Genomic DNA, 24488 nt, shown 5'->3' with positions numbered 1-24488 from the left:
AAATGAACTGTCAGTGCTATAGCGGCTGCTCATCCCTCTCCCCCCATAGCTGCTGGTGCTCATTCCCCTAAACCCTGCACGCGTACGATGCACACCAGGAAATGCTCCGCGGAAAACCGGAGAGAGATGGCAAGCCTGGGACTGCACCCCCATCTCCAGAGACTGCCCTGGGCTTCGGGGTCCCGGGTCCGGTGCACGGGGGTTAAAGTATTGCACCTCCAAAGCTGCTCCTCCTTCCCCCTACTGCCGCTCCCTCCCTCCCGCCAACCACATCCCTTACGCTGCATTCCGGAGCAAAAATTGCTCCGTGCAACCAAGGCTACCATCCGCTAAGTTAATGTTGCAAACTCTGTCAGTCATCATTAGGGACTCTGAATTAACACCCCAGGGATCAGCAAGCCCCCCCGCGAGCCTACATGTGGCTGGAAGGAACAGGAGATCGTTTTAAAACCCCACAACACTGATACATTAACCTCACTGGGGGGGGCGGGGGTATACTGCCCATGCATCTCCCTCCCCTACCCGCACAGCACCATAGAATCAGAGGCTTCTATCATGTCACTTACCTGTAGTATTCCCGTGGCAGAGAGTGAGCACAGTTTAAAGCCTGTAGCAGCTGGAAGAAGAAGAAGAAGAAAAGGATGTCAGAGTTTTGGTGTGTTTGGTTTTTTAAAAATCTCCTTATGGGGAGGAAGGATACAGAAGTCTGCAGGAGCGTTTGTGGGGGAGAGGGGAGGAAATCATGAAAGGCTGGAGCCTGGAGGAGGAAAAAAAACCAATGGAGATTAAACGAAAGACCGAAAAAAAAATCGAAAAATAATTCACAACACAATCTTGGCGCTGGTGTCAGTCGCAATCCAGGAGCTAGGAGGTGTAAATGCGGAATCCTGCCCTATTTCTGCTGCTTGGACCAGAGCTGCCTGACGTCACCCAGTCATTTGCATATTCTACCCAATCGCGGACACCTGTGCGGGCTCAGGCGCGGGGCTGGGAGCCGGGGCGGAGTGAGTCCCGCACGCCGCCAGCCGGGCGCTCCCTCTCCGGGAGAGCCAGGTAGGGCGGGGTCGCGGAGCCGCAGCACTTTCTGAGCAGAACGCGGAGCGACAATCCGGTTTTGTGCCGGGCTGGGGAAAGCTAGAGCCAGCCCCACATCCAATGTGACTAAAGGGCAGGGCTTTTCCCTAGCTCCAGTTCACTCTGACCTCGACCCAGGTGCTGTGCCCCATCGTGACTCAGTTTCCCTACGTGTACAATGGGGATGATACCACCCTCCTCGTGGAACAGTCAAGCTTAATTCATTACTGTTTCTAACCCACATTGGCGTTGGCCGATATAAGGTGTTTTTAATAAACCTCCTCCTCTTCGGTAGCATGTGTCACTTGGCGTTTCAGTTCCAACTCCTATCAACTGGAAAGTCATAGTAGTCAGACAAGCGTATTGGCAGTAGGCACGATTTTCCATTGCCCTGCATCTTGTGGCCATTTACATCGGGGCCAAATGCTTGTAAAGGAGCTATTGAAATCAGAATACAGCACGTCACACCCACTTTGCTCTGGTGTAAACGACTGCGAATCAGGCCGATTGAGACCACAATAGGTGACTTTTTAGTTTTAGCTTTCATATCGGAAGAGATCACTCTAGACAATAGCTTCAGCAGGGCGAGCAGAGGTTAGGTCCCAGGCTCTGAGTCACTGCTCTCCTACTCAGCTGATCAGTAGGGGACTCTGGCCTTTGAATGGCTCAGCCAGAGTAATGAGGATTGCTGTAAGGGCTTACAATGGCAGACAAGAAGCAGGAGTCAAGTAAATGAACACTGAGGAAAGAAATGCATTACAAGACTGAAACTTTTGTCTTCTCTGCAGCTGATGTCCCTTTTGCTGAACTTCAGTTTTCAAATCTCATTTAAGTGATGGGGCAACCCCCCAAGGGACGGAGGTGATGCTAGGTTATTAGGCTCCACATAGTTTAGAATCACACTGACTCTGGCTGCTGTATGTAGAGTCATTATTCCTCCCTATCCAGAAAGGTGCCAAAGTAAGTCCCCACTGACATGGCTGCAGACTAAAAAACAACAAAAACAAAAACAGGTTTTAAAATCTCCAGGAGGAGCTAGAATACCAACTTGGTGGGATTATGAAGACCAGCAGCTGCACTGCTTAATGAGGACTGGGACTCCCTGACAGAAAGCTGAAGGAACTGCTCTAATTCCTAAAGAAAAAAAAATGGAAGCTGTATTAGCAAAAAATCATACCTGCTGAAAAATCCTCTCAGAAATGGGTTACTATTAAAGCGGTTTGTGTTTAATTTGGGGATGACTATTTCACACTGACATTATCCTTCATCAAGTTTGAAAAGCAGCTGTAAAAATGTGTCACTCTCTCCATGTTTTGCAGCAGCAAAAGTTGAGTTTGGGCACAATTACTATTATTGGGATGGGAGTGAAAGTTCTGATGCATTTTCATCTCAAGAAATGTTCAGACTTGAGCTGGACTGTTGCATTTTGACACAAGCATTGTCACTTCACTGAATGACACTACTTCATGTGCTCAGCAGAGGCAGCAGAAACTATTTTAAACTGTTCCCAAAGGCTTGAGGAGGAAGGGGAAGAAGTGTTATACTTCCAAATGTCACCAGATGGGGAAAGAAGTCAAGTGGCCTATATACCTCAAGATAACCCCAGATCAGGGTAGGTGGGGTGGGCGGGGGATACTATTACAGGGCTCAGAAGAGTATTGGTTGGTCATGGAGGTTCTGAGGGGCCTGATGTGGAGACCCTATAGAAATGGATCAGAGATACAAAGTCTAGATCAGCTTCAAAGTTCACAGGTGTTCAGGTCTCTCTCTTCTCCAAGCCAGGCTAACCCTTTTTTGTATGCATGTAACTTAATATGAAAATCTTAGTTTCTCAAACCTTGAACTAATTCTTTCCTGAACCTTAGACACATTACCCCACCATTGGATTCATCCAAATGGACTCTCATTCTCTTCTCCACAACTCTCATTTGATTCAAGAGAAAAAACAGTAAATACACAAGTTGAGATTAGGCAGAACAATTTTAATCAAACTATCTAAAATTGGATTTAACTAAACAAAATTCCACAAAAAGCATTGGCTTTTTACAGAAAATGTTGATGTTGAAAAATTGAATGCCCCCAAAACCATTTTTCAGCTGAAAACAAAAAATAGTGTTATTCTGAAGTTGTTCTGGCAACTCATGCTCCCATTCTCCTGTATGTGCCAAGCTCCTGAGCTATACTTCGTCTCCCTTGATATACTAGAGCCATGGAAGTTCCATGATGGGGCACCTCCTCTCACCAAGAAGGTGCATCATCCGTGATTTAGTCTGACCAGGGGGCCAAGCCAATAGAGTAGAATGTGAGCAAGAGGCACCTGAATTATAACTCCCATGATGCACTGCACCAACATTTCACAGTCAAACTACTTCAGTTTCTCACCTAAAACTCAAATCTGGAACACTGGAAGGAGCCCTCTGTGGGGCCAGAAGTTGTGAATGGTTGAGGGGCTGGTATAGGAATTGAGCAGACCTGGGACAGGAAGTCAGTGCTCACAAGCTGGGAAACTGATGGCACCCCTGCACAGAGTTTACTAGGAGACTGCCAACACAGATGACCTTTTCACAAAGCCCCCAACCATAGTGAGGTAAACAGCTGTCCTGGGGACTGAAGGGGAATTTTGAGACCTGGGGAATGTTATATGGATGACCATGGCTTCTTGCAGCTCCATCAGCATCTGTGGGTTTTGGCACGCAACTACTGTTCGTTGCGTAGGTGGGAAACACACTGTCCACTAACACACAGTAGAATGATGAAGGTAAATTCCATCGGGGGACTGCTTTCTGCATCCACAGATATTTCAATGGGATGGGACTGTATTTACATAACAGCAATGTGCCCAGGGGAGCAAGTGCCATGCAGGATATGGATGCCCTTCCATATTAGCAATAGTGAGTGCATCAAGTGCAGCTTTCCAGGGAAAAGCAGAGACTTTAACACAATGCTGTACAATAGTCAAGCACTGACTAACATGCTTTTAAAACACACAAATATAAATTCACTCACACCAAATTCACTCATTAACCATTGAAAATAATCAGGATCATACAATTTCCTACCATCTGGAAAGCTACATACCCCAGAAAAAGGCCAATATTTTCAGGCTTAACTCCACATTTAGGCACCTAAATGTGTGGTCATCTTTTCAAAGGCAGTGAGCACCCCTACTATTTTCATGGCAGACCAGGGTGCTCGGCATCTCTGAACATTTTAGAGTAAGTATTTTGTACCTTTCTGTATTTATTTTACCACATTTTAAAAAAAAAATTAAATTTTAAACTGCTGTCTAGCATGCTTCTCTGCCCCCCAGAAGCCCTCCTCCTCCTCTGATCACTTAATGAGCTGACATGTTCCCCTGCTTACCATTATACTATATTGGGAATAGAAAGTTTGTAGTTAAGCTACAGCAACTGGCACCTGTGTGACTGAGATGTATTCTAAGATCTCCATTGGATAATGTGGCACTTTTTGAAAGGTGTGATACGTAGTGTCATCTTTGAAGCTCTGATGTGCCACAAGATACTCTTTACTGGTTCACACAGCTTACATGTGCTGGCAACAAAAATGACTTTCAGAGATGGGGTGGGAAAAACAAACCACTATCACCATTGGTGATGAAGAATAGATATATTCTTAATATTTAGGGATGGATGAGTTTGAAGCAATTCAATGCAGCAACTATTTTTAACTGGGAATGAAAGGGGCCCAAACAATTTTAATTAAAGGAGAAAATGGTGATTGCAAGAAGCAGAAAACAAAAATGGATTATTTTATTTTAGGTCAGACACAGGGAATGGGGAGTTTCCTGATGCAGAGAAAGAGAAGCCAGGCACTGCTGTTCCTTGTCAGACAAGGACTGGATAGTGATCTGTAACGCCAAACTGAAACCAGCTCATTTGAAGATGAGAAAAGTCTTTTCTTCAGGCTCAATGTGTTTTGGAAACTAAAAAGCCAAATGAAAAGTTCTTTGGAAACTCAGAAGACGAAGCAGTGAGGTAGTATAGCTTGTGCTGTATAAAATAAATATGAGTAAATACAGTGAGAGTAAGAAGAGGGAAAGACAGGTTAGTCACTGAGGAAGCCACAGAAGTTCAGGCTTTATCTACATTCACTTAAATCAGAATATATTTGTATGTTTTTAAAAAGAAGTCTCCAAAACCAGCTTCCCCATCTCCCAGGCTTCAGATCCTTGTACTGGAATTTAGGATCACATTTTTAAATGTAGCAGGCCTGATTCTCATTTACACTAAGACCACTTTATACTACACTGGCAGCACTCCTAAATAAGAAGGGATGGGGAAAGAGATAAGATGATCTTATCTGAAAATTTAGGTTTAAAGTATAGCTTGTCATTTCTTTTAGTATCCAAAATCCTACGCCTGAGGTAATTTGAACCCAGGTCTGTTATGGAACAAATTTATTTGCTATACTACCAGGAAGCTGGAAGTGTAACATGACAGAGGGATTTAGGATTGTCATTTTTAGTGACAAGAACCAAGAGCCTGAATCAATACTGATTAAAAGGAGAAACTCTGAACTACATTCAAACATAACTAGACATGCATTAAACAAATACAAATGTGACAAGAGACATGATTCAATTATTAGGAGTCTGGCTTTTAATTTCATATTAAGATGACAGCATCTCTCTTTGCCCACATACATTTAGTTAAGCCTTTTCACTTTGACAGTGCATAAAATTATCCATGCTAACTCTATATCTCTTACTTGTATGTCAACTTGAAATTTGTCATCTTTTCATTATCCTCTTGGTCACAAACTAATAGGAAGGAACAAGCTTAATAGCAGCTTCAAACCTCTAGGGAGTCTGTCAGTCTTGTGTACATACGCCAGTACAATTAGCATTTATAGTCATTTAAGCCTGTGGCCACTGACACACAAGCTCACACACTTAGGGCCAGGTCCTGGGGTGCTGCTGAAATGCACAGAGCACTGGTCAGTGGGTGCTACACAAAGGTGGTTTAAAGCTAATAGTTGTACTCTTCTGACCAAGTCTCTACTCTGAGCAGGGCCAGTCTTCCCAACTTCAATTAGAATGCAACAGTTAGATGTAGCCAAAATACAGTCCAAGACAGAAGGGGCATAAGGACATTCTGGCCACACCCTTCCCCTCCCTGCAGTTATGCAGGCAGCAAGGAGTATGTGTCATATACAAGCCCTTACATTAGCTACATCACTGCTGCGGACACTGGACTGATCCTCCCTCAGCTGCTTAAAATGGCTTCCGGGCCAGTGGCATGGCTCAGAGTACCCCCACTGTCTCAGGAAATCTAGCCCAATATTTCATTGCCACACGTTAGTAAATCATCACACATTTGATGAAGATACTATGCCACTGGATTCCAGTTACTTTGGATGACCTGGCGGTGCTACACTGTGTAACAGCAATTACAATGCTTCATTCTTGCTTTGATAGCTGTAAGCCCCCACAAAAAAGGTAACAGATGTTTCATACCAAAGAAAATACTAGATGTAGAAACAGTGGCTTGATTCATTTCACAGCTGTAGTCTTTTTTGATTTGTTCGTAATTTTCTACACTACTGCTTCCAATTTGATACTGTCTGGACCTTGGATGACAATAAGACTGGGATAACAGATGATGAGCTCAAAATACTGAACACAATCATCCTCACCCTACATGTACCTACAATCAATATGTCACTTTGAGGAAGAAACCATCAGCCACTGGGCAAAGTTTGGAATATAAAATGTCACAGCACCCAAGATATATTTCTTATGTACTTAGAAGCTGTCAGTACAGGTAGCTTGTTGCTGTGTAGGAGACACAGCATAATGGTTCATACTAAATAGTCTCAAATAGGGGAATTAAAACCAATATGGCATGTACCGTACATTTTTCAGCAACTCCCTCCACAAACAGACATACACAGGGCCAAGTTCAATGCTACTGTAGTGTGAACAGATGCTATTCTCATTGATTGGACTCGTGTCAACAGGAGTGGTACCTACTTCACTCAGGTCAGATTTGGCTCTAGATTTATGAACCAACTGCTTCCCCTAGATGCAGGGGAGAGACTGCTGTTGGAGTCAATGGGAATTACGCATATACAGACAGGAAGATAATTAGGCCTCTAAGTACTCAGAAAAATAAAATTGACTACGCAGTTTTCTGAACTCAGTTGTTTTCATAATTCAAGCTAAGTCATAGACAAGAATTCAGTGCATACACACAAGCACATCCAAGTCTTTCCCCTTGGTCTCATAAGAAAGTTAAAAATCCAGGAACTTTCACATATTTTAAGCCAGATTGTTTATTACAGAACAGTAATTTTCAGGAAGCCTAATCAAAGGTCGGGATTCCATTGTCTGTATCCCAAATGGTTAAAAGTCCCGAGGGTCAGACAGGATGCAACAGACAAAGGTTTTCAAGTAGGCGAGAACATGTAGTATTAAAATAGAGTTTAGTAGAAATAATAGAGGTCTCAACAGGCCACTAGCATAACATATCTCAGTCAGCATGAATTCAAGCTCAAGCAATATGTGTGAGCAAGGATGAACGTGCTGTGTACGCTTTGTATTGTCCCTACCGTGAGATGGCTGGAGGGAATCCTGGAAGGATGTGTACACGCATGGAGGTCGCAGCTCTTCAAGAAAAAAAAAATATATGAAACAAGATCTAAAATGAGGCTCTAGAGCAGCAGAAAGGCAAACCCTTACACAAAGTAGCAGTGAGGACAGGGTAACTTGACTCGCAGAGATCAAGTTATTTAGTTCAGGTCTTCGGCCATTTACAATTTTTAAAAAGGTGAAAGGTGTAATTTTTTGTAATACCTGAAAATTAAAGGGCCAACCATTCCATCTTGGAAATGAGAGTTTCTTTCCTGGAAGAGTTATCAGTCCATTACCAGCCAGCTGGAACCCATCCACACAAAAATAATTGTCTACTGATGTACAGTAATGCTGAAAAATTATTATTTTTGTTCATTGCTACAGAAAGGACAACTTTCTGTATAGCATTTAAAGTAATTATAAATGGTTATTGAAAAACAAATAAGGAAAGAGATGTTTCTCAGACGGATTAAGATATATTCCTAAAGTAGATTTTAAATCAGAGAGATGTGGCAAAAAGTCACTGGCAGTGGATGTACAGTGCACACAGGTCCATAGGAGAGACCTCTTATACTGAACTTTCACTCCGTTTAGAAGTTAATTATAACTCCATTATACATAGTCTCCTCTGTATTAAAAGGTCTGTAACATAGATCTTAATATCTTCCAGCAGATATTAAGTGTTACATTTGAAGGAGATCACCCCGTCCTCTTCTCTGAATGAATAGGAAGGAAGAAAAAAAGATACATTCTTGGCTCCCAGTCCTCAGTGTCAGCTACCAGTGAGTACTGAAGAGAAGCTAAGCCGATTTTGCTACAACTGCTCTCTACTGGGACTCAGGCTTCCAGCACTCCCAGTGATTGCAGGGATGAAGAAAGGCTCTGCCACCACTCTAAGGAGAGGAAATTTTTTGTCAATACTCCTCCTTTTTCAGTATATTAAAAAAAAAAAGCCAAAACCCTTAAGCCTTCAATTTTCTCTTCTTCTCCACTATAAGAGGTTTCCTGTGCATATGAATGTGTAAAAATTGGTTACTACGGAGTCCAACTTGCAAAGATAAGGGTTACAAGACCGTACGTGCAAACTTGAATCTTTTAATGCATACATACTCTGTTCTTATTTGAACACATGGGAAAGGTCATTATTTTTACTTATTGCCCCTAAGGAAGAAAATAATTTACACTGAAACTTCACTAGCTGATCCTTTGTGTTGCCATCACTGCATTCCAGCTCTAAAGTAGCCTAGCCATTTCCCTGTGCCTTCCCATGCACAATTTTTAAGAGCTCTTGTGCACTCAACCTGCATGCACATCTACACAAAGTAGACCCCTGCCTTACAGATTTGCTCACACAAATCCAGAGACTGATCCTGCAAGCTACAAAGGGTCTGCAACTTCTGTTGGCTTCAGAGAGATGTTACAGTGACTAGCATGCCACAAACACCAAAGACAGATAGATGACAGATTGCAGGATCGAGCCCACAATTTGTACAACTTTGTACAAACAATTTGTGTGTGCGCGCACAGTCACAGCTGTTCACAAAACAGTCTCCAGCTAAACGTCACAGATGAGCAATGATGAACAGAACAGAGGACCTTTTGCTTCATAATGCTGCCCGCTACCCAACTGAGCTAAAGAGATTCTCTGCTATGAATAAGGTCAAAGCTGATAGTTCCCTGTGAGCAGCCACTTGACCGCACTCCTAAATAAAATTCTTAAGCTGGTCTGATTCCAGCCAGCAGAGGGTGATGGGACACAAACGCGACCTACAACAATAGGCAGGAAGAGAGAAAAGGACAACATTGGAGGAATGGAGTAAGTGGGAAAGAAGTTGATCATGATGTCAGAGCAACTTTATGGAGATTTTTTTAAAGCCCTGATGTGAAGGGGAACGCTCACAGCCACTGCCGCCTGGTGGTCAGGTGGGCTGGCCTCCCAGGCATTCCACTTCTCACTACTGCTCCACCCTGCCTTGTCTGTCCTCTCAGTGACCCAGCCCTCCTGCAAGGCCACATTTGCAAGTCCACTCATTTCAGGGTGTATATATATAAAGGGTCCAATGAGGAAGTCTTCAGCATCAAGTGAGGGGTTCATGGCTTCCCCCTTGGGCCAGAGCCCTATTGACTGGACCCTTGTATCTTCCGGGTCTTCCATCAATCAAGTTCCCTACCAAGGGACAGGCTTTCATAATTGTCCCTTTATAGGGACTGGTAGGGAAGTCCAGGCCCACTCTCTCCACCACAGCCCAGTGGTAGACAGCTTAGCCCTGCACACTGGAGCGCTATGTGGTTGCCTCCCTAAATCACTTCCTACAAATGCCCTCTCCTCCCATGAGGCTAAGTAAAGAATTGAACATCAAAGTAAAAGACTTATTGTTCCACAGACAAGTTACATTCAATGGACCAACTCCCAGTCCCACTGAAATCAGTGGTAAAGCTCCCCTGGAATTCAATGGAACCAAATCTTAGCCCAGCAGATTCATCTTAAGTGTTGCTTCATTTTCATATCTTAGACACCACATATGGTTTTTTACAGACCCTTCACAATCTCTGGTAACCAGATGATGTAGCAAAATAACATTATTGGTATTTTCTGTTTCCTCCAGTATCATCATTACCATTAAAAGCAGCTTTGGTGGGGCTGTTTTAGTCTAAAAATTAAAGGCAAAATTCAGCTTCTACTTCTTCCTTCATAAAAACAGCACTGCCCTGCCACAATGATTGGAGTGGTATTGTTGTATAGCTAATCCAGGCAAGAAGGGTCAGGATGATGGCTATCCATCTATCTATAGTCCAAGTGCTATATCCTGCCTTCATTCACTGAAGTTAATGGAAGTTTCACACGAAATCTTATTGCAAAACATAGCTTCATATCATATTGCATGCAAACATGGAAAGAAAATCTATCACAGTGGATGGAAAAGAATTAGAAGTCCTTTAAAATTACAGTACATTAACCTGGATAGGTTGACACTTGCTATTCTATACCAAGAATGAGACAGAGAAAAGATTCAAGCTTTAGAGAGCCTTAGAATAAATACTATGATCCTTCTCTAATTAAATCACGTAAATACCTTTCACTGCCAGCTGTGACATGTACAGTAGAAACATGGGCATAACCAAGCAAAAGCTAAAAGTTGGTTTTAATCGCATGACTGCTGTGACATTACACCCCATATTCTTCATAGAAATATGGTTATGATACGAATATAGCCTAAGATATATTTTATACACGATGGGTCTTGTAAGGTATCATTGGAAAGGTTATGATTTACTGAATGTGATTATTCAATTTGGATGCATGTATCATTTCTGTATCTGAAGTTAGGAATATTAGCTATGTAACAATTACAACTGTGGTTATACTTGGAGACACCCACCAGGCGATAAGTGATCAGCCTTGATGGGTCCTTAGAAAAAGACAATGAGTCTTTAAAGATGTGGCTCTCCCATCTTCCTGGAGTTCCTTCCTGTGGATATTGCAGATAAACCTGGTTTTATAGTTGCTTTGACACTGCAAGGTCAGGTGATAAGATCACCGGATACAAAATACCACCTTGGACACTGCTGGTCCTTCTCCTCTGTAGGGGAATGGGGATCAAACAAAGGTTTCCTGCCTTAGGTAAATCCTTTTAGGCTGGGGAGGGGATTAATCTCAACTTTCCTCCATTGCCTACCCAAGAAGAAAGGCTGCGGAAAGTACCTGAGGGGAAAGGCAGGGATGAGTCCAGACTGAGACAGCCTGTAAGAAGAGATAACTGGAACTCTAAGCTACAGAAACTCTGCATCCTGCTTAACTCAACATTTAGGGTGAGAAATTACATTTTGTAACCTGTTTCTTTAGTGAATCAAGCTTAGTTTGCGTGTTTTGTTTTATTTGCTTAGTAATCTGCTTTGTTCTGTTTGCTATCCCTTATCACTTAAAATCAGTCTTCTGTAGTTGTTAAACATTTCTTTTTTAGAACATAACCCAGTTTGTGCAATCCATATCGGGGAAGGGTGGGGGGATGACAAGAAGCTGTGCATCTCTCTTTTCACATTGAGGGAGAGGGTGAATTTTTATGAGCTTGCGCTGTGCAGATTTTTCTATACAGCTCAAGACAATATACCTGTGGGTCTGCATTCCAATGGAGGTGGGCATCTGAGTGCTGGGGCAAGTCCCTTAAGCTGAATCTTCCCAGAGCTGATCTCAGTGTTTGGGTCTTTCTGCAGCTGGGTGTGCTCCTGCCTCTGTGTGTGCTAGAGGAGGCTTAGGAGCTTGGTTCAGCAAGACAGGGTAAAGGGGGGCCAGGCCAGCGGAACAGGCGGGCTCACTGGCATCCCAGTACATCAGGGGCACCTTAAAGGAGGGGCAACCTGTCAACTGCTTTCAGCCAATCACGAGATATTACATACAAGAGAAAAATACTATCATTAAAATCAACGTACATCCAAGTGACTCAGCATTAAAACATCAGGACTACACCCCACGCTGCAAACCTTTAGTGACATTAGATCCATACGTAACTATTAATACTAGTACTAGGTAATGCTTTTCTTCAGTAGAGCTCAAAGCACTTCACAAGGGAAGCAATCATCACCATTTGGGGAAACTGAGGCAAGGAGAGACCAAATGACTTGCCCAAGGTCACCCAGACCCAGTAGGTCAGTGACAGGGCCAGGAATAGAATCCAGATCTCCCAAAACCTAAATTCAGTGGTCTAACTACTAGGCAACACTGTCTTAAAGTCATTTTCTGAGAAGTTAAAGATCCATTGGATATTGCATGTAGTATAAATTCAATTACTTGATTGATAATCTAATGACTACTGTACATGAATTAACACATTTTTATCATTTAAGATGTGAATTCAGTTTCAGTTTTCATAACACGGCTGGAGATTTAAAATATGCAACACACACACACACACACACACAGGTTTTAATGTGGAAACTGAGTTCTGTTTCTCATTCTGGCATTTTTACTGTCACCTTCAGTTATATCTACACTTTCCAAGGTCCTGCTCTCACAGATGTGGTTGCTACTGTTACTGCAGTTCCTTAGGCCACTGTCTTCCCAAGACTTCGACTCTCCTTACAGCTTTCCAGGTCAAACATTCTCACTGTCTATTTTTGCTTAGCCTGAGGTGCACAGATCAGACCCTCTCAGACATTGCTGCTACTACAGCAGATTCCTCAAGTCAGCCTCTTCCACAGTTTAATGGTACTTTTTCCTCAGAGCATATTCCCCTTCCATGGATGCATTATGATATTGCCATTGGCTGTATGATCACATACTATTTCACAAACAGAGAGTCATGAGGAAGTCACCTAACTTAGCTGCATACTCATGCACAACATAGGCTTTCAGCTGCAATTAGTGAGGATAACAACTTAGCTGGCCTATATGTACTAGCAGTTGTTCACTTGTGTGTCTATCCCAGGCCTGAAACAAGAATGTGGATATGCAAGTTATATGGTTGCCCTTTCTTAGGGCACCAGTGTCATCCGTCTGCTGAGCGTTAGCAGATGACTGCAGTGTCTCAGGTTGGTTTCTCAGGGGAGGAGAAATCAGTGACAGTGTCTGGGTATATTCAAAGTATAACTGGATATATTTACACCTGAAATGTGGTGATCAAGGGGCAATCCCTTCTCCCAGAAATATCAGCCCAACACCAATGCCCACTTCCCAGGAAAGCAACTCTGTCTCAAGAATTGACTCTAGTCAGAGCCCAGAGACAGCAAACTCACCTGCTGCTCACACAACTCCCTCTCCCCCCAAGCTACCTCTACACCAGAGGTCAGCAACCTTTCAGAAGTGCTGTGCCGAGTCTTCATTTATTCACTCTAATTTAAGGATTCACATGCCAGTAATACATTTTAACATTTTTAGAAGGTCTCTTTCTCTAAGTCTATAATATGTAACTAAACTACTTTTGTATGTAAAGTAAATAAGGTTTTTAAAATGTTTAAGAAGCTTCTTTTAAAATTAAAATGCGGAGCCCACCGACCGGTGGCCAGGACCGGGCAGCGTGAGTGCAACTGAAAATCAGCTCACGTGCCTCCTTCAGCACACGTGCCATAGGTTGCCTACACCTGCTCTACACAATACATTGCATACCCCAAACTAGTACCACCACAGCATGTCTTCCCAAGAGTCAAAGCTCTCTTGCATGCTAAGAAAAACTACTGGTAAGGCCATATGTAACAGTTCCAGCTGGTGACACCAGCCCTAGTATATCTATTGAACCTGTTAGGACCTCAACATTTTGTGTACACTTTAAAGTGAATGTTTGGAGTTGAAAAGAAGGGAGTTATTTTTTCATCTTAAGTACCTTACTCATCCTCACTAAGCCATCATTAACTCAGCATCACTCAAGTCATTTAATACTTTGACTCTTTCTTCTACAACGGCAAAAAGAAGGTACATTCTTTTTGGCTTAACACTTGCACCTTTAAGTGCCTGTGGCACAATAAACATCCCCATTGATAGTACAAAATAACTCACTAGGAGCAGATCAGGGATATACTCCCTAAGGGTAGATTAGTCAAGAGAAAGGGCTGTACATAGTTCCACTGAAGTAAATGGAATTGTGATGTACAACACGTACACACAAATGGTGAGCACCCACAACTGGGCCCTGAGTAAGCCATAGCCATGAATTTCATTAACTTTGATGGGTAATTTATTTCTGAGTGTTGCAATGCAGTCCCTTAGGGACTAGCAGCCAATACTCATAGAGGTGGATTAGCACACTGACATGCCATTTGGTTCAGTGGACAGGAGGAATAGCTATTGCTCTTTTTAGCTCAGATTACTTGGAGTAGAAGGCGGAGAGATATAGCATGGACTACAGATGCAGCTGGTGCTGCCTTTGCCTCTCCAGTTTTTTAATATATACTTAATGCACCTCATCATCATTTTTTCCTCTACTTTTAAACTGCAGGGACCAGCACAAGGGGGCTTTTTGGTGGGCTGCTTACCTCCTTTTCTCCCTTTGGCTTGTAATCTTACCATCTGGGTACCCATTCAGAACATCATAGTTTCAATGTGCTCAGATTCAAGGGTTAGGGTCAAACCCATAGTTAGTTTTCAGACAATATGCTTGTCTGAAAATATAAATAGAGGTCTCTTTATCAGCCTCCCCCGTAACTCCTAATGAGTATGCTGTAGGACCACAAGCCAATAGCACATAAGAAAAGCTAAGATTTTGTCATGGCTATTTTTAGTAAAAGTCATGGGCAGGTCACGCACAGTAACCAAAATTCATGGAAGCCCGTGACCTGTCCATGACTTTTACTAAAGAGATCCCTGACAAAATGGGGAGGGTCCAGCACCTGCAACAGCTGAGAGTTCTGGGGTCCCCTGCTGCCTGCTGGGGGGGGTGTCTCTCCCACCCACGGCAGCTGTGTGTAGAGGGGTCTCCCCACCACCTGCAGCAGCTGGGAGCTGCAGGGGGGATGGAGGAGGGAAGTACATGCCTGCAGCATCTGGGAGCTGCCCCTGGGTGAAGCAGAAGCTGTCACGGAGGCGTCTGGAATGGATTCCATGACTTCTGTGACATGATCATAAACTTTACACATTAAGCTCCACCCTCCACAAAGCTGCACCCTCCAGATGTATCTTTCTGAATGGGACTTGTCTGGAAATTGTTTGAAAAGGAAATAGTTTCTTTCAAATTTCCTGATTGCTCGTAAATGTGTAGCCAGAGCCAGCCTTAAGATATTTATGGCCACAAACAAGAATGGAGGCTACAGCTCCAGTTGGAAGTGGCACTCAGATTCTGAGGTTGGTTCTTCTCTGGTGGGCCTGCTGTCAGGAAGAGGGGGCAGGTCAGTTTTTTCCTTACTAGTCCTGTTGCCATTGGTGGTTTTATACAGAAAGGAAATCGCTGCCACCCATGTCTGCAGCCAGAGCGAGAACCCATGTCGGCCAGGGAATTGCAGAACCCTCCTAAGATGCAATGCCCCCAACAAGGATAGCTGGGGTTTAGGGCAGCCATGTGTAGCATTTGATTATACTTTTGTATTTGGACTCAAACAAAATCAAGTAGAAGGATACTGGGTAGCTATTTGCTGTGCAGTACTGTAGTTCTTACAAGATGTTGTTTCAGATTATATATTACAGTCCCATAAATTCCCTATGAACACTTCATGTAAATGCCTAAATCATTGCCATCTATATATCGCCACAATCTTCTTCATCCCCTAAACTGACTGAAGAATACCAGAGGTACAGGGCGGGGGGTGGGTACACCCACAACAAGACAGAGCTCTTCAGACTACAATTATTACAGATAACCAGCAAAATGAAAACTGCACCTTGCTCCTCAGCAGGTCAGGTCAAGCCAAACAAACAATACTTTTTTTTTCCTTCTTCAAATCAAGGGTACATACACACAGAGAAAAGAAGTTAAGATTACCTCAGCCTACCCATTTGGGTTTGCTTCTAACTCAGGAATAGCCTCCATTTCCCTCCTGAGCCCCCTTCTCCACTTAGTTCTCTTTTGAAGGAGCCAGGCACTGCTTTCCCCACAGCTGCCCTCACTCCACTCCCTTGCAGTCCTCACAGTAAGGACAGACAGCTGTGGCCCTTCTAGTTTGAGATAGGTTAATCCCTTCCTCACTTCCCCAGAGATAAGGAACAGGACTTTCAAAACTGTTACCTAAAATTAGGCTTCGCAGGCCACATGCCAGCTTTCATTGAATCACTTTCACAATGTAACCAGAGGGGTAGCCATGTTAGTCTGGATCTGTAAAAGCAGCAAAGAATCCTGTGGCACCTTATAGACGTTTTGGAGCATGAGCTTTCGTGGGTGAATATGGGTCTATAAGGTGCCACAGGATTCTTTGCTGCTTTTACAATGTAACCACTTCTTTAGGTACATAAAGATGGAGTTAGGAGCCTAATTCAAGCACCCAGTCTTTAAAATTTTAGCCAGGAGTACACACACCAGCACTGTCATTTCTTAAATCAGAAGAGCAGCATTCCTCACTGGACTGTTTCTAAAATTTTACATTCTAAAATTATCACTACCAGTACAACAATGGTTTCTACAAACCAACAAGAATTGACAAGTAGTTTGTATTATTAAAGGATCCCTGGGATTTCTTTCTCAAGCTAAAGTGATACCTTCACGTGAACATGCCCTTCCCTGTGAAAATAATACTTATTAACTACTTATACTTTAATAACATTTTGAAAGACAGTTTCACTCAGAGTAGTCCAGATTTTCATCTCTGCCTGGTAATTAATTTCTCTTTGTGAAATAGATTTGAGTAAAACTCAAATTTGAGGAAAACTCCGGTTACAGTTCACTGGGAGTTTTGCTTGAGTAAATACTGAATCAGGACATCAAGATTTGGGCAATAGTTTAGCTGACTCACCTGGAGTAAACTTTTTACTTAATTTGATTTCAAGTAGTGACTTTGTGAGCGAAAGTCTGATGTACCAGGCTGTATTAGCACAGTTGGGACTAAGCAGGAGGAGGAGGAGGGGAAATCCATTTATTGACAAATACATTTATGAATAAATGTATTGACCTTACTGTTATTTGTGAGGTTATTATAAGTTGTGCAAATAAAAACAACCACAGAGTATTCACAAATGTTTGTACAAATGAGTATTCACAAATTCATTCCAGACATATGCTATTCATTATTCTCCTGAGTAAAAGTTACAGTCATCCAGAAACAACGCTATGTAACCAATCACAGGCCACAAATAGCTAATTGTTGCAGTGAAAAACTCATAGGCTGAAAATTATTCAACTAATACAGTGAGTAGTTATTAATAGCAAATACAATCACACAGGCTGAGGATTCAGGGCTGCCCAGAGGGGGGGGGCAAGTGGGGCAATTTGCCCCGGCCCCCGCAGGGGCCCCCATGAGAGTTTTTCGGGGGCCCTGGAGAGGGGTCCTTCACTCGCTCCTGGGGCCCCGGAAAACTCTCGCAGGGCCTGGGCCCCTGGAGCTTCTTCCACTCCGTGTCTTTGGCGGCAATTCAGCAGCAGGGTCCTTCCATTCTGGGACCCACCGCCAAAGACCCCAGGCCCCCTGAATCCTCTGTGCGGCCCTGTGAGGATTGCTCACAAAATGATTCACAAACAAAAAAAGGTACATTTGCAATTAATATTATCCACAATTAATAAAGTGACCTGGTACAAACAATGTGTTCTCAACCCCAACATTTTCACAAACAACAAATCTGATAGCACAAGTGAAAGTCAAGTTTAGTCACTCCATAATTTCATAGCCATATTACAGAAGAGACTCTTTACTCATGAGTTGCATCTTATCTAACATTATTCAGAGCTTTGCTAGCCTATGAAATGACTTCTCTGTATTTTGATAAACAACCTCATTGTTCCTGTTGCAAACGAATCCAATCTTTAAATGAAATTCATTGTCATGTCCTTTTCTGAACAGGAAAGCTATTCAGCTCCCAAAATGGTTTCAACCTCTACCACAGCACTTCTTTGTATTTCCGATCCAAACACAATTCATTTCTCTTTGGAAGCTTTGTCAGTGTGTGGGCTCTGAGCTTAGTTCTGAATAAACTGGCGATAACACAGTAGTTACAGCTCCCAAGTAAACGACACTGTAACTCTGTCAAGTTTTATTTTATTAGGTTGGATAGGTCTTTTATTTTAGCAAGGGCTTTTTGTTACCTGGGATAGCTTTGAACGAAGTTATTCATTTATTTTTAACCACGATCTCTTGATTAGTGACAGTTTTTTTGTTTTTACTGACATTGCACAACACAGTACCCAGTAAGTCAGAGCACTTGGAGTTTTGGAAAGAAAATAAATACATCCAGGAGTCTTTACTGGCTTCACAATGTTCATGTCCATTACCACTCATAAAAAGCAGCATCTGCAAACAGAGCAAGGTTTCCCCTGGGTTATTTGTGAAGCTATTTTATTTTGCATGATACAACAACTTCATGTGTTAACTAGTAATGGGTAAATCTGAAAAGACTTGGTTCAGACAACACCCAGAAGTTTGGGGCCACTGACTAGTGAATTTGGGTCCCTGAATTTTTGGATGTGCATCTTGAAAGGTCTCTGATTTTCAGAAACAGCTAAGCATCTGCCTCTTTAAACCAAGCTCCTTTCAAATCTCTTAGCCCAAAATGGAGACATCCATAATTACTAATCATTTTTATAAATCTTGGCCTGGTGCTTAGCTAATCTGGTCCTTTTTCAGCAGGAAATATCATGAAAAAGGCTATCTTATGAGATTGTAGACACTTCTATCCATCATTTAGGCCATATATACACAAAAAGCAGCCTTGCTTATGGTAATTTAGCATTGCTCCTTTCATCTGTAAGCAATTGGTTCTAATCTCACTAACAGTAAACATCAGAACAAATACCATTGAAGTATGCTTGTGTGAGTGAGATCAGACTCAAACCCTGGAAGTGAAGACAAACGAGAAACTGAAAAGCAATTAATGAAAGCTAACTGAAAATCTTCAAACCTGAAAAATGTTCAAGGTAATTTGTATTTCGCCTAAACCAGTTCAGCCATATCTAGTATTACTGAAGTTAAATAACATTTCTTCTTATTTACATTGCTTGCAAGCAAGTGACATTTTATAAATATGACCTGAACACTCAAGAAATTCCATCTGATTGCATCATTAGGAATCCCTTACCCAGAAAGAAAGATTTTGGCTATCCAACAAAATACCTGTTTAAGGTAACCTGGTGGTTAGTTCAGGTATCAGTGTACTTCTGCAATTCAAACTCTAAGAGCTTTGCAATGCTTGAACCCAATTCTGCAAGCTGCTCTGTACAGGTGGAGCCCTGCACCTGTAAAGACCCTCAGGTAGAGATCTGCCTATGTGCATCAGTGTGAAGAATCAAGGCCTTATATTTTGCTAGTAAGTTTTGTGAAACTGTGCTGTTAAGTAAATCATAAACCAGCAAGACAAAGTCACTTGCCTCTTTAGATGTCTATAATCTGAGTCTCCATTTCCCTTTTGGCATCAAACCATGACCTTGATGAATTATAAGTAGAATTAAATTCTCATGATTCTATGTCCCATTATGCTATCCAATACTTCTTTCAGAATCTGCAAGGAGCTGGTGTTCTGCACCGTTACATGAATTCTAATATTTCGCTGGGATCTGTTGGCATTTTAGTCGTATGTAAATCGGTACATTCAATTCAAAAGCCTCATGGTTAAAAGGGATCTTTACAATCATAGGAGCATTTTTCTCAACTGTGCTTCTTAAAAATCCATTTACAAAACTGCAGTGGCGTTCATATGCTGTGAGTTTTCTAGTTCTTCAAATGCAGAAAATCTGATTTTATATTCAACATAATTTCCCCATTATTTGTCTTTAAAACACTTTGAGCAGTAGCCACGCTCTGAAGGTCTGAATGTTATTTTTAGGCATTTGTTCTACATCTATCTTCCCTCCTCCATTGTAGCAGTAAATTTCTTCTCTTCTGAACCAATGACTATAATCACTCATAACAGGGCTGAACAGTGGTGCTTAGCCACAGCCCAGCAACTGGCAGGATGCAGAGCTCCACCGCTCCAGGGGAAGCACTGGAAGGCATTCTACCTCAAGGAGGCACAGTCGCTCCAAAAGCTCCACAGCCACTCTGGTGAAGGGAATAAGGAGGAATAAGCCGCAGCCCTTTAAACAGCAAAGCACATTCCTCCTCATGCAACTGATGAGCTCTGCTGCTGGCTCCCACATAGAACCATGGCTAAGCGCTTCCTATCTCCTGCCTCCTTTCCAGCAAATTGCTTCCAGTAGCGTGGTGCTCAAAAGCACAGGGGCTGTGATTGTGGGAAATCCTTATGCAGTATATGGAAGGTGGGGAAAACTATCCTAACTCCCTCTAGCATCCCTTTATGGCCACGTATTGTTAACCTGTGACTGTACGATGTCATTCACTTTATGCTCATATAGTGCCTAGATCCAGGGAGCCCTAATCTGGTTAGCCTCAAGATATTGGAATACAAATGTTAAATAATAACAGATAGACGAGGTAGTTAAAGATAATATCTTTTATTGGGACAACTTCAGCTGGTGGAAAGGACAAGCTTTCAAGCCACACAGAGCTCTTCCTCAGGTCTGGAGAAGGTATCCAGAGTGTATGAGCTAAATACAAGGGGGTACAGATTTGTTAAGCATAAGGGGTTCACACGTGCTGTAGGAGACCACTTAAAATGAAGTGAAAAATTAATGGTTAGCAGGCAGATGGCTGTTATAAGTTGTAAAGAGCCATAAAACCAGTATCTCTGCTAAGTCCATGGTTTTTAGTGTCCAGCAGAGTTATGAATGAAAGTTTCTGGGCACATCTTTAGAAGATTATACAGGTTTCCTTTGAAGATAAGGACTGAGAGGTGAGATATGCAGTGATTGCTTTGTGAAGTATTTTGCCCATAGGTGACAGGTTGGGACCCCTGAGATTTCACCTGAGGTGCTGAAGATACCACTGAGCCCACCTTTTCTTGTAAGCCGGGGCCCCCTTGAGCCCTGTCTCGCTGAGCCAGGCTCTTAAGCTCCTCCAGCAAAGCATACAGGCAGGGTCACCCCCAGCTGCAGAAGATACAGACACTGAGGGTAGGTCTTCACTTACCTGCCCCGTCGACGCAGCGAGACTTCTCGAGGTTCGACTTCATCGCGCCTGATATAATACGCGAGATAGTTCGAACTCGAAGCGCCATGTATCGGTACTCCACTCACACCATGCAAGGGTGGAGTGTGGGAGGAGCCGCGAACCCGAACCGACCCCGACCGTAGCCTGAGGGTAGTGATTAGGTTTGTTCACTATTTCACGTCACTTATTATTCACGCTGAATGAATTGGCAACCCCTTATAAGTGTGATAATGGTGATCAGCTCTGGGAGGACTCAGCTTAAAGGACTTACTACAGCACCCAGATGTTCACCCCCCCTCCCCTTGGGATACAAACCCAAACTTATATGAAGTTCACCTCCTCCCTCAATGTGGAGGAAGGTATGAACAGCTTCCCACCCAGGGCCGGCTCCAGGCACCAGCCGACCAAGCACGTGCTTGGGGCGACACCTTGGGGCAGGGTGGCGCTCGGGTTTTTTTGGATTTTTTTTTTTAGTTCGGCGGGGCAGTGCTGGAGGGGTTTTTTTGTTTGTTTTTGTTTCTGCCAGGCGGCACTCGGAGGGGGGCGGGGGCTTCGGGCAGCACGGCGCTCGTGGGGGGGGTGTTACAGCGGGGTGGCGCTCTTTTTTTTAACTTGGGGAGGCAAAAAAGTTAGAGCCAGCCCTGTTCCCACCCCCCTCCCCAGTTAGAAATTACATAAACTGGGTTATATTATAAACAAGAGATAATTTTATTAACTACAAAAGGCATATTTTAAGTGGATAGAGAGGTAGCAAACAGAGCAAAGCAATTACTAAGAAAATTATACAAAACACTCAAATTAAGCTAGATTCACTACAGAAACTAGTTACAAAGAATAATTCCTCACCCTAGATATTGGTTCAGGTAGAGTCCTTCACAGGCCACAGGTGTCCTTTCTAGCCCGGGTCCAGCAGTTTCCCCCCACCCTTTCAGTTAGAGTGCTTTTGTTTCCAGGTGTTTTCAAGTATCTCTTTGGGGTGGGGAGCAGAGGTGAAGCACGCAGAAGACAATCATTGTTTTCCTCCCTGCCTTATACAGAATTTTCATAAGGCGGAAATCCTTTGTTTGATTCCCCACCCCTCCATGGAAAAGTACATCAGACCAAGGAGTTGGTTAGTATCAGGTGACCAGATCACCTGACTCTGTCATCCATGAGTCAGTAGCATTACGGAATGTCCACAGGAAAGCCAAGCCTTTTCACAGCCCATTGTACTAGCTGATGGGCCACTAGCCCTGTCTGACTTTTCCATTGTAGTCCCAGAAGTGTGAGCAGTTGGAGTGACCCAAAGTAGCAAATATGAAATACAGATACATCCATACAAATGGGATAATCATATTCAGTAAATCATAACCTTTCTAATGATACCTTACATGAGCCATCTTGCATAAAGTATATCTCAATTATGGCATATTCATATCATAAGCATATTTTCATAAAGCATATGGAATGCCACGTCACATGCTGTTTATGCTTTTTATCATTTTTTCTGTGAGAGTTCACGTGAGAGCACAGGGAGCATCAGGTTTCACCCACACAGTGGTTGTTGTGGCATTTGATGCCCTGGATGAGGTACATTACATGTTGTGATAGGCATGTGTAGGACCCAGGGATCTTGAAACTAATGACATACCTGAGATACATGCCCTCAAAAGAAATCTACATAACGCCCTCAAAAGATGAGTCTGGAAACTTAAAATCATAAATCTGCTGGACACTAAAAACCATGAACTTAACAGAGACACTAGTTTTATGGCTCATTACAACTTATAACACACCCTAATGCCTGCAAGCCTTTAAATGCCCACCTCATTTTTAGTGGTCTCCTACAGCATGTATGAGCTCCTTATGTGTCCCACCTTGTACTTAGCTTAGGCACTCTGGCTACCTCCTCTAGCCCTAAGGAAGAGCTCCATGTAGCTCAGAAACGTGTCTTTTTCACCAACAGAAGGTGTTACCTTGTGAAATGCTGAGACAGATAAAAGATTGCAGATCTTCTGCAAGTAGCCCACAAAAGATGGATAAAGTAAGTGTGGAGGAACGGGTTCCATTGCTGAAAATCAGATTTGTATAGTGAAAAGCACCTAACATGATATTATCGGAATTTTTCTGCGAGGTCCTACAGCTCTTCCTAGTCATCATCTCTAATAAATTTGTCAATACAAGCCTTAACGTCTGTATGTTGTTCCTCCCATTGCTCCTTCACATGATATTATTATTATTTGTATTCTAGTAGTGCCTAAGGGTATGCCCACATTGCAATTAAACACACCCATGGCTGGCCTGGAGCAGCTGATTTGGGCTTATGGGCTGTAAAACTGCAGGGACCCCCTCCCTCATCACAGGGTGCCAGAGCGCAGACTCCGCCTGAGCCTGAACATCTACACTGCAATTTTACAGCCCCACAAACCCAAATCAGCTGACCCAGGCCAGCCATGAGTGTTTAATTGCAGTGTAGACATACCCTTAGACCTCCAGTCATGGACCAGGGTCTCACCGCGCTGGGTGCTGTGCAAATGCAGAACAAAAAGAAGATCTCTGCCCCAGAGCTCACAATTTAAGTATAAGACAAGAGACAACCAATGGAGACAGATTGATGGGGTAGTACAAAGAAACAATGAGACAACATTGATCAGCGTGATAGACAGACTTGCTGTACAGTCAGACATGTCCACATTTTTACAACCAGTCTTTTGGCTATGCTCACAATACAGTGATTTGTTTTTAACTGAGACTTAAGATGAGCCACCTAACACTGAATTACAAGAAGTCTGGTAGACACCAAGGTACAAATGAGTGTCTCCCATTTTGGCTAAATTTAGTTATTTTTTCTGAGGAAAGCTAATATTGTACAGAGCACATGATACAATGTCTTTAACAGTCCTAAAAGCTAGCCTAGTTTTAAATCAAAGTCAAACAAAACAGTGAACGTACTTTAAATCAAGGTCATCCTGATAAGACAGGTCTGAACTATCACAAATTGCTATCATGTCCATTATGCTGGCAGTGAGATCAGTATTCATTTACATGCTCTTTCCACCCTGAAATTCTCTATTTTCCAGTCTGCTGTCTACACCTTCCTTCTTCACAGCTCCACATGCGCATCTTCTTTTCCTTTCTCTTCGATAACAGAATCATAGAAATGTACAACTGAAAGGGACCTTGATTGGTTATCTAGTCCAGTCTCCTGCACTGAGGCAGGACTAAGGATTATTTAAAC

General features: G+C 42.9%; 1 protein-coding gene across 2 annotated transcripts in view; it reads right to left on the bottom strand.

The window, feature by feature from the left end:
- Positions 1-24488, bottom strand: part of FSTL4 (follistatin like 4) — an 817110-nt gene that overhangs the window by 453020 nt on the left and 339602 nt on the right. For both annotated transcript variants that reach the window (XM_039485151.1, XM_039485152.1), the window contains one exon: positions 567-616. In XM_039485151.1, coding sequence (XP_039341085.1) covers positions 567-616 — 50 coding nt within the window. The remainder of the gene's footprint in view (positions 1-566; positions 617-24488) is intronic.

The sequence above is a fragment of the Mauremys reevesii genome, linkage group 8, assembly GCF_016161935.1.
Source record: "Mauremys reevesii isolate NIE-2019 linkage group 8, ASM1616193v1, whole genome shotgun sequence".
In the NCBI taxonomy this organism is placed as follows: Eukaryota; Metazoa; Chordata; order Testudines; family Geoemydidae; genus Mauremys; species Mauremys reevesii.
The sequence above is the reverse complement of the archived record's forward strand: the minus strand, read 5'-3'. Positions and strand labels throughout refer to the sequence as shown.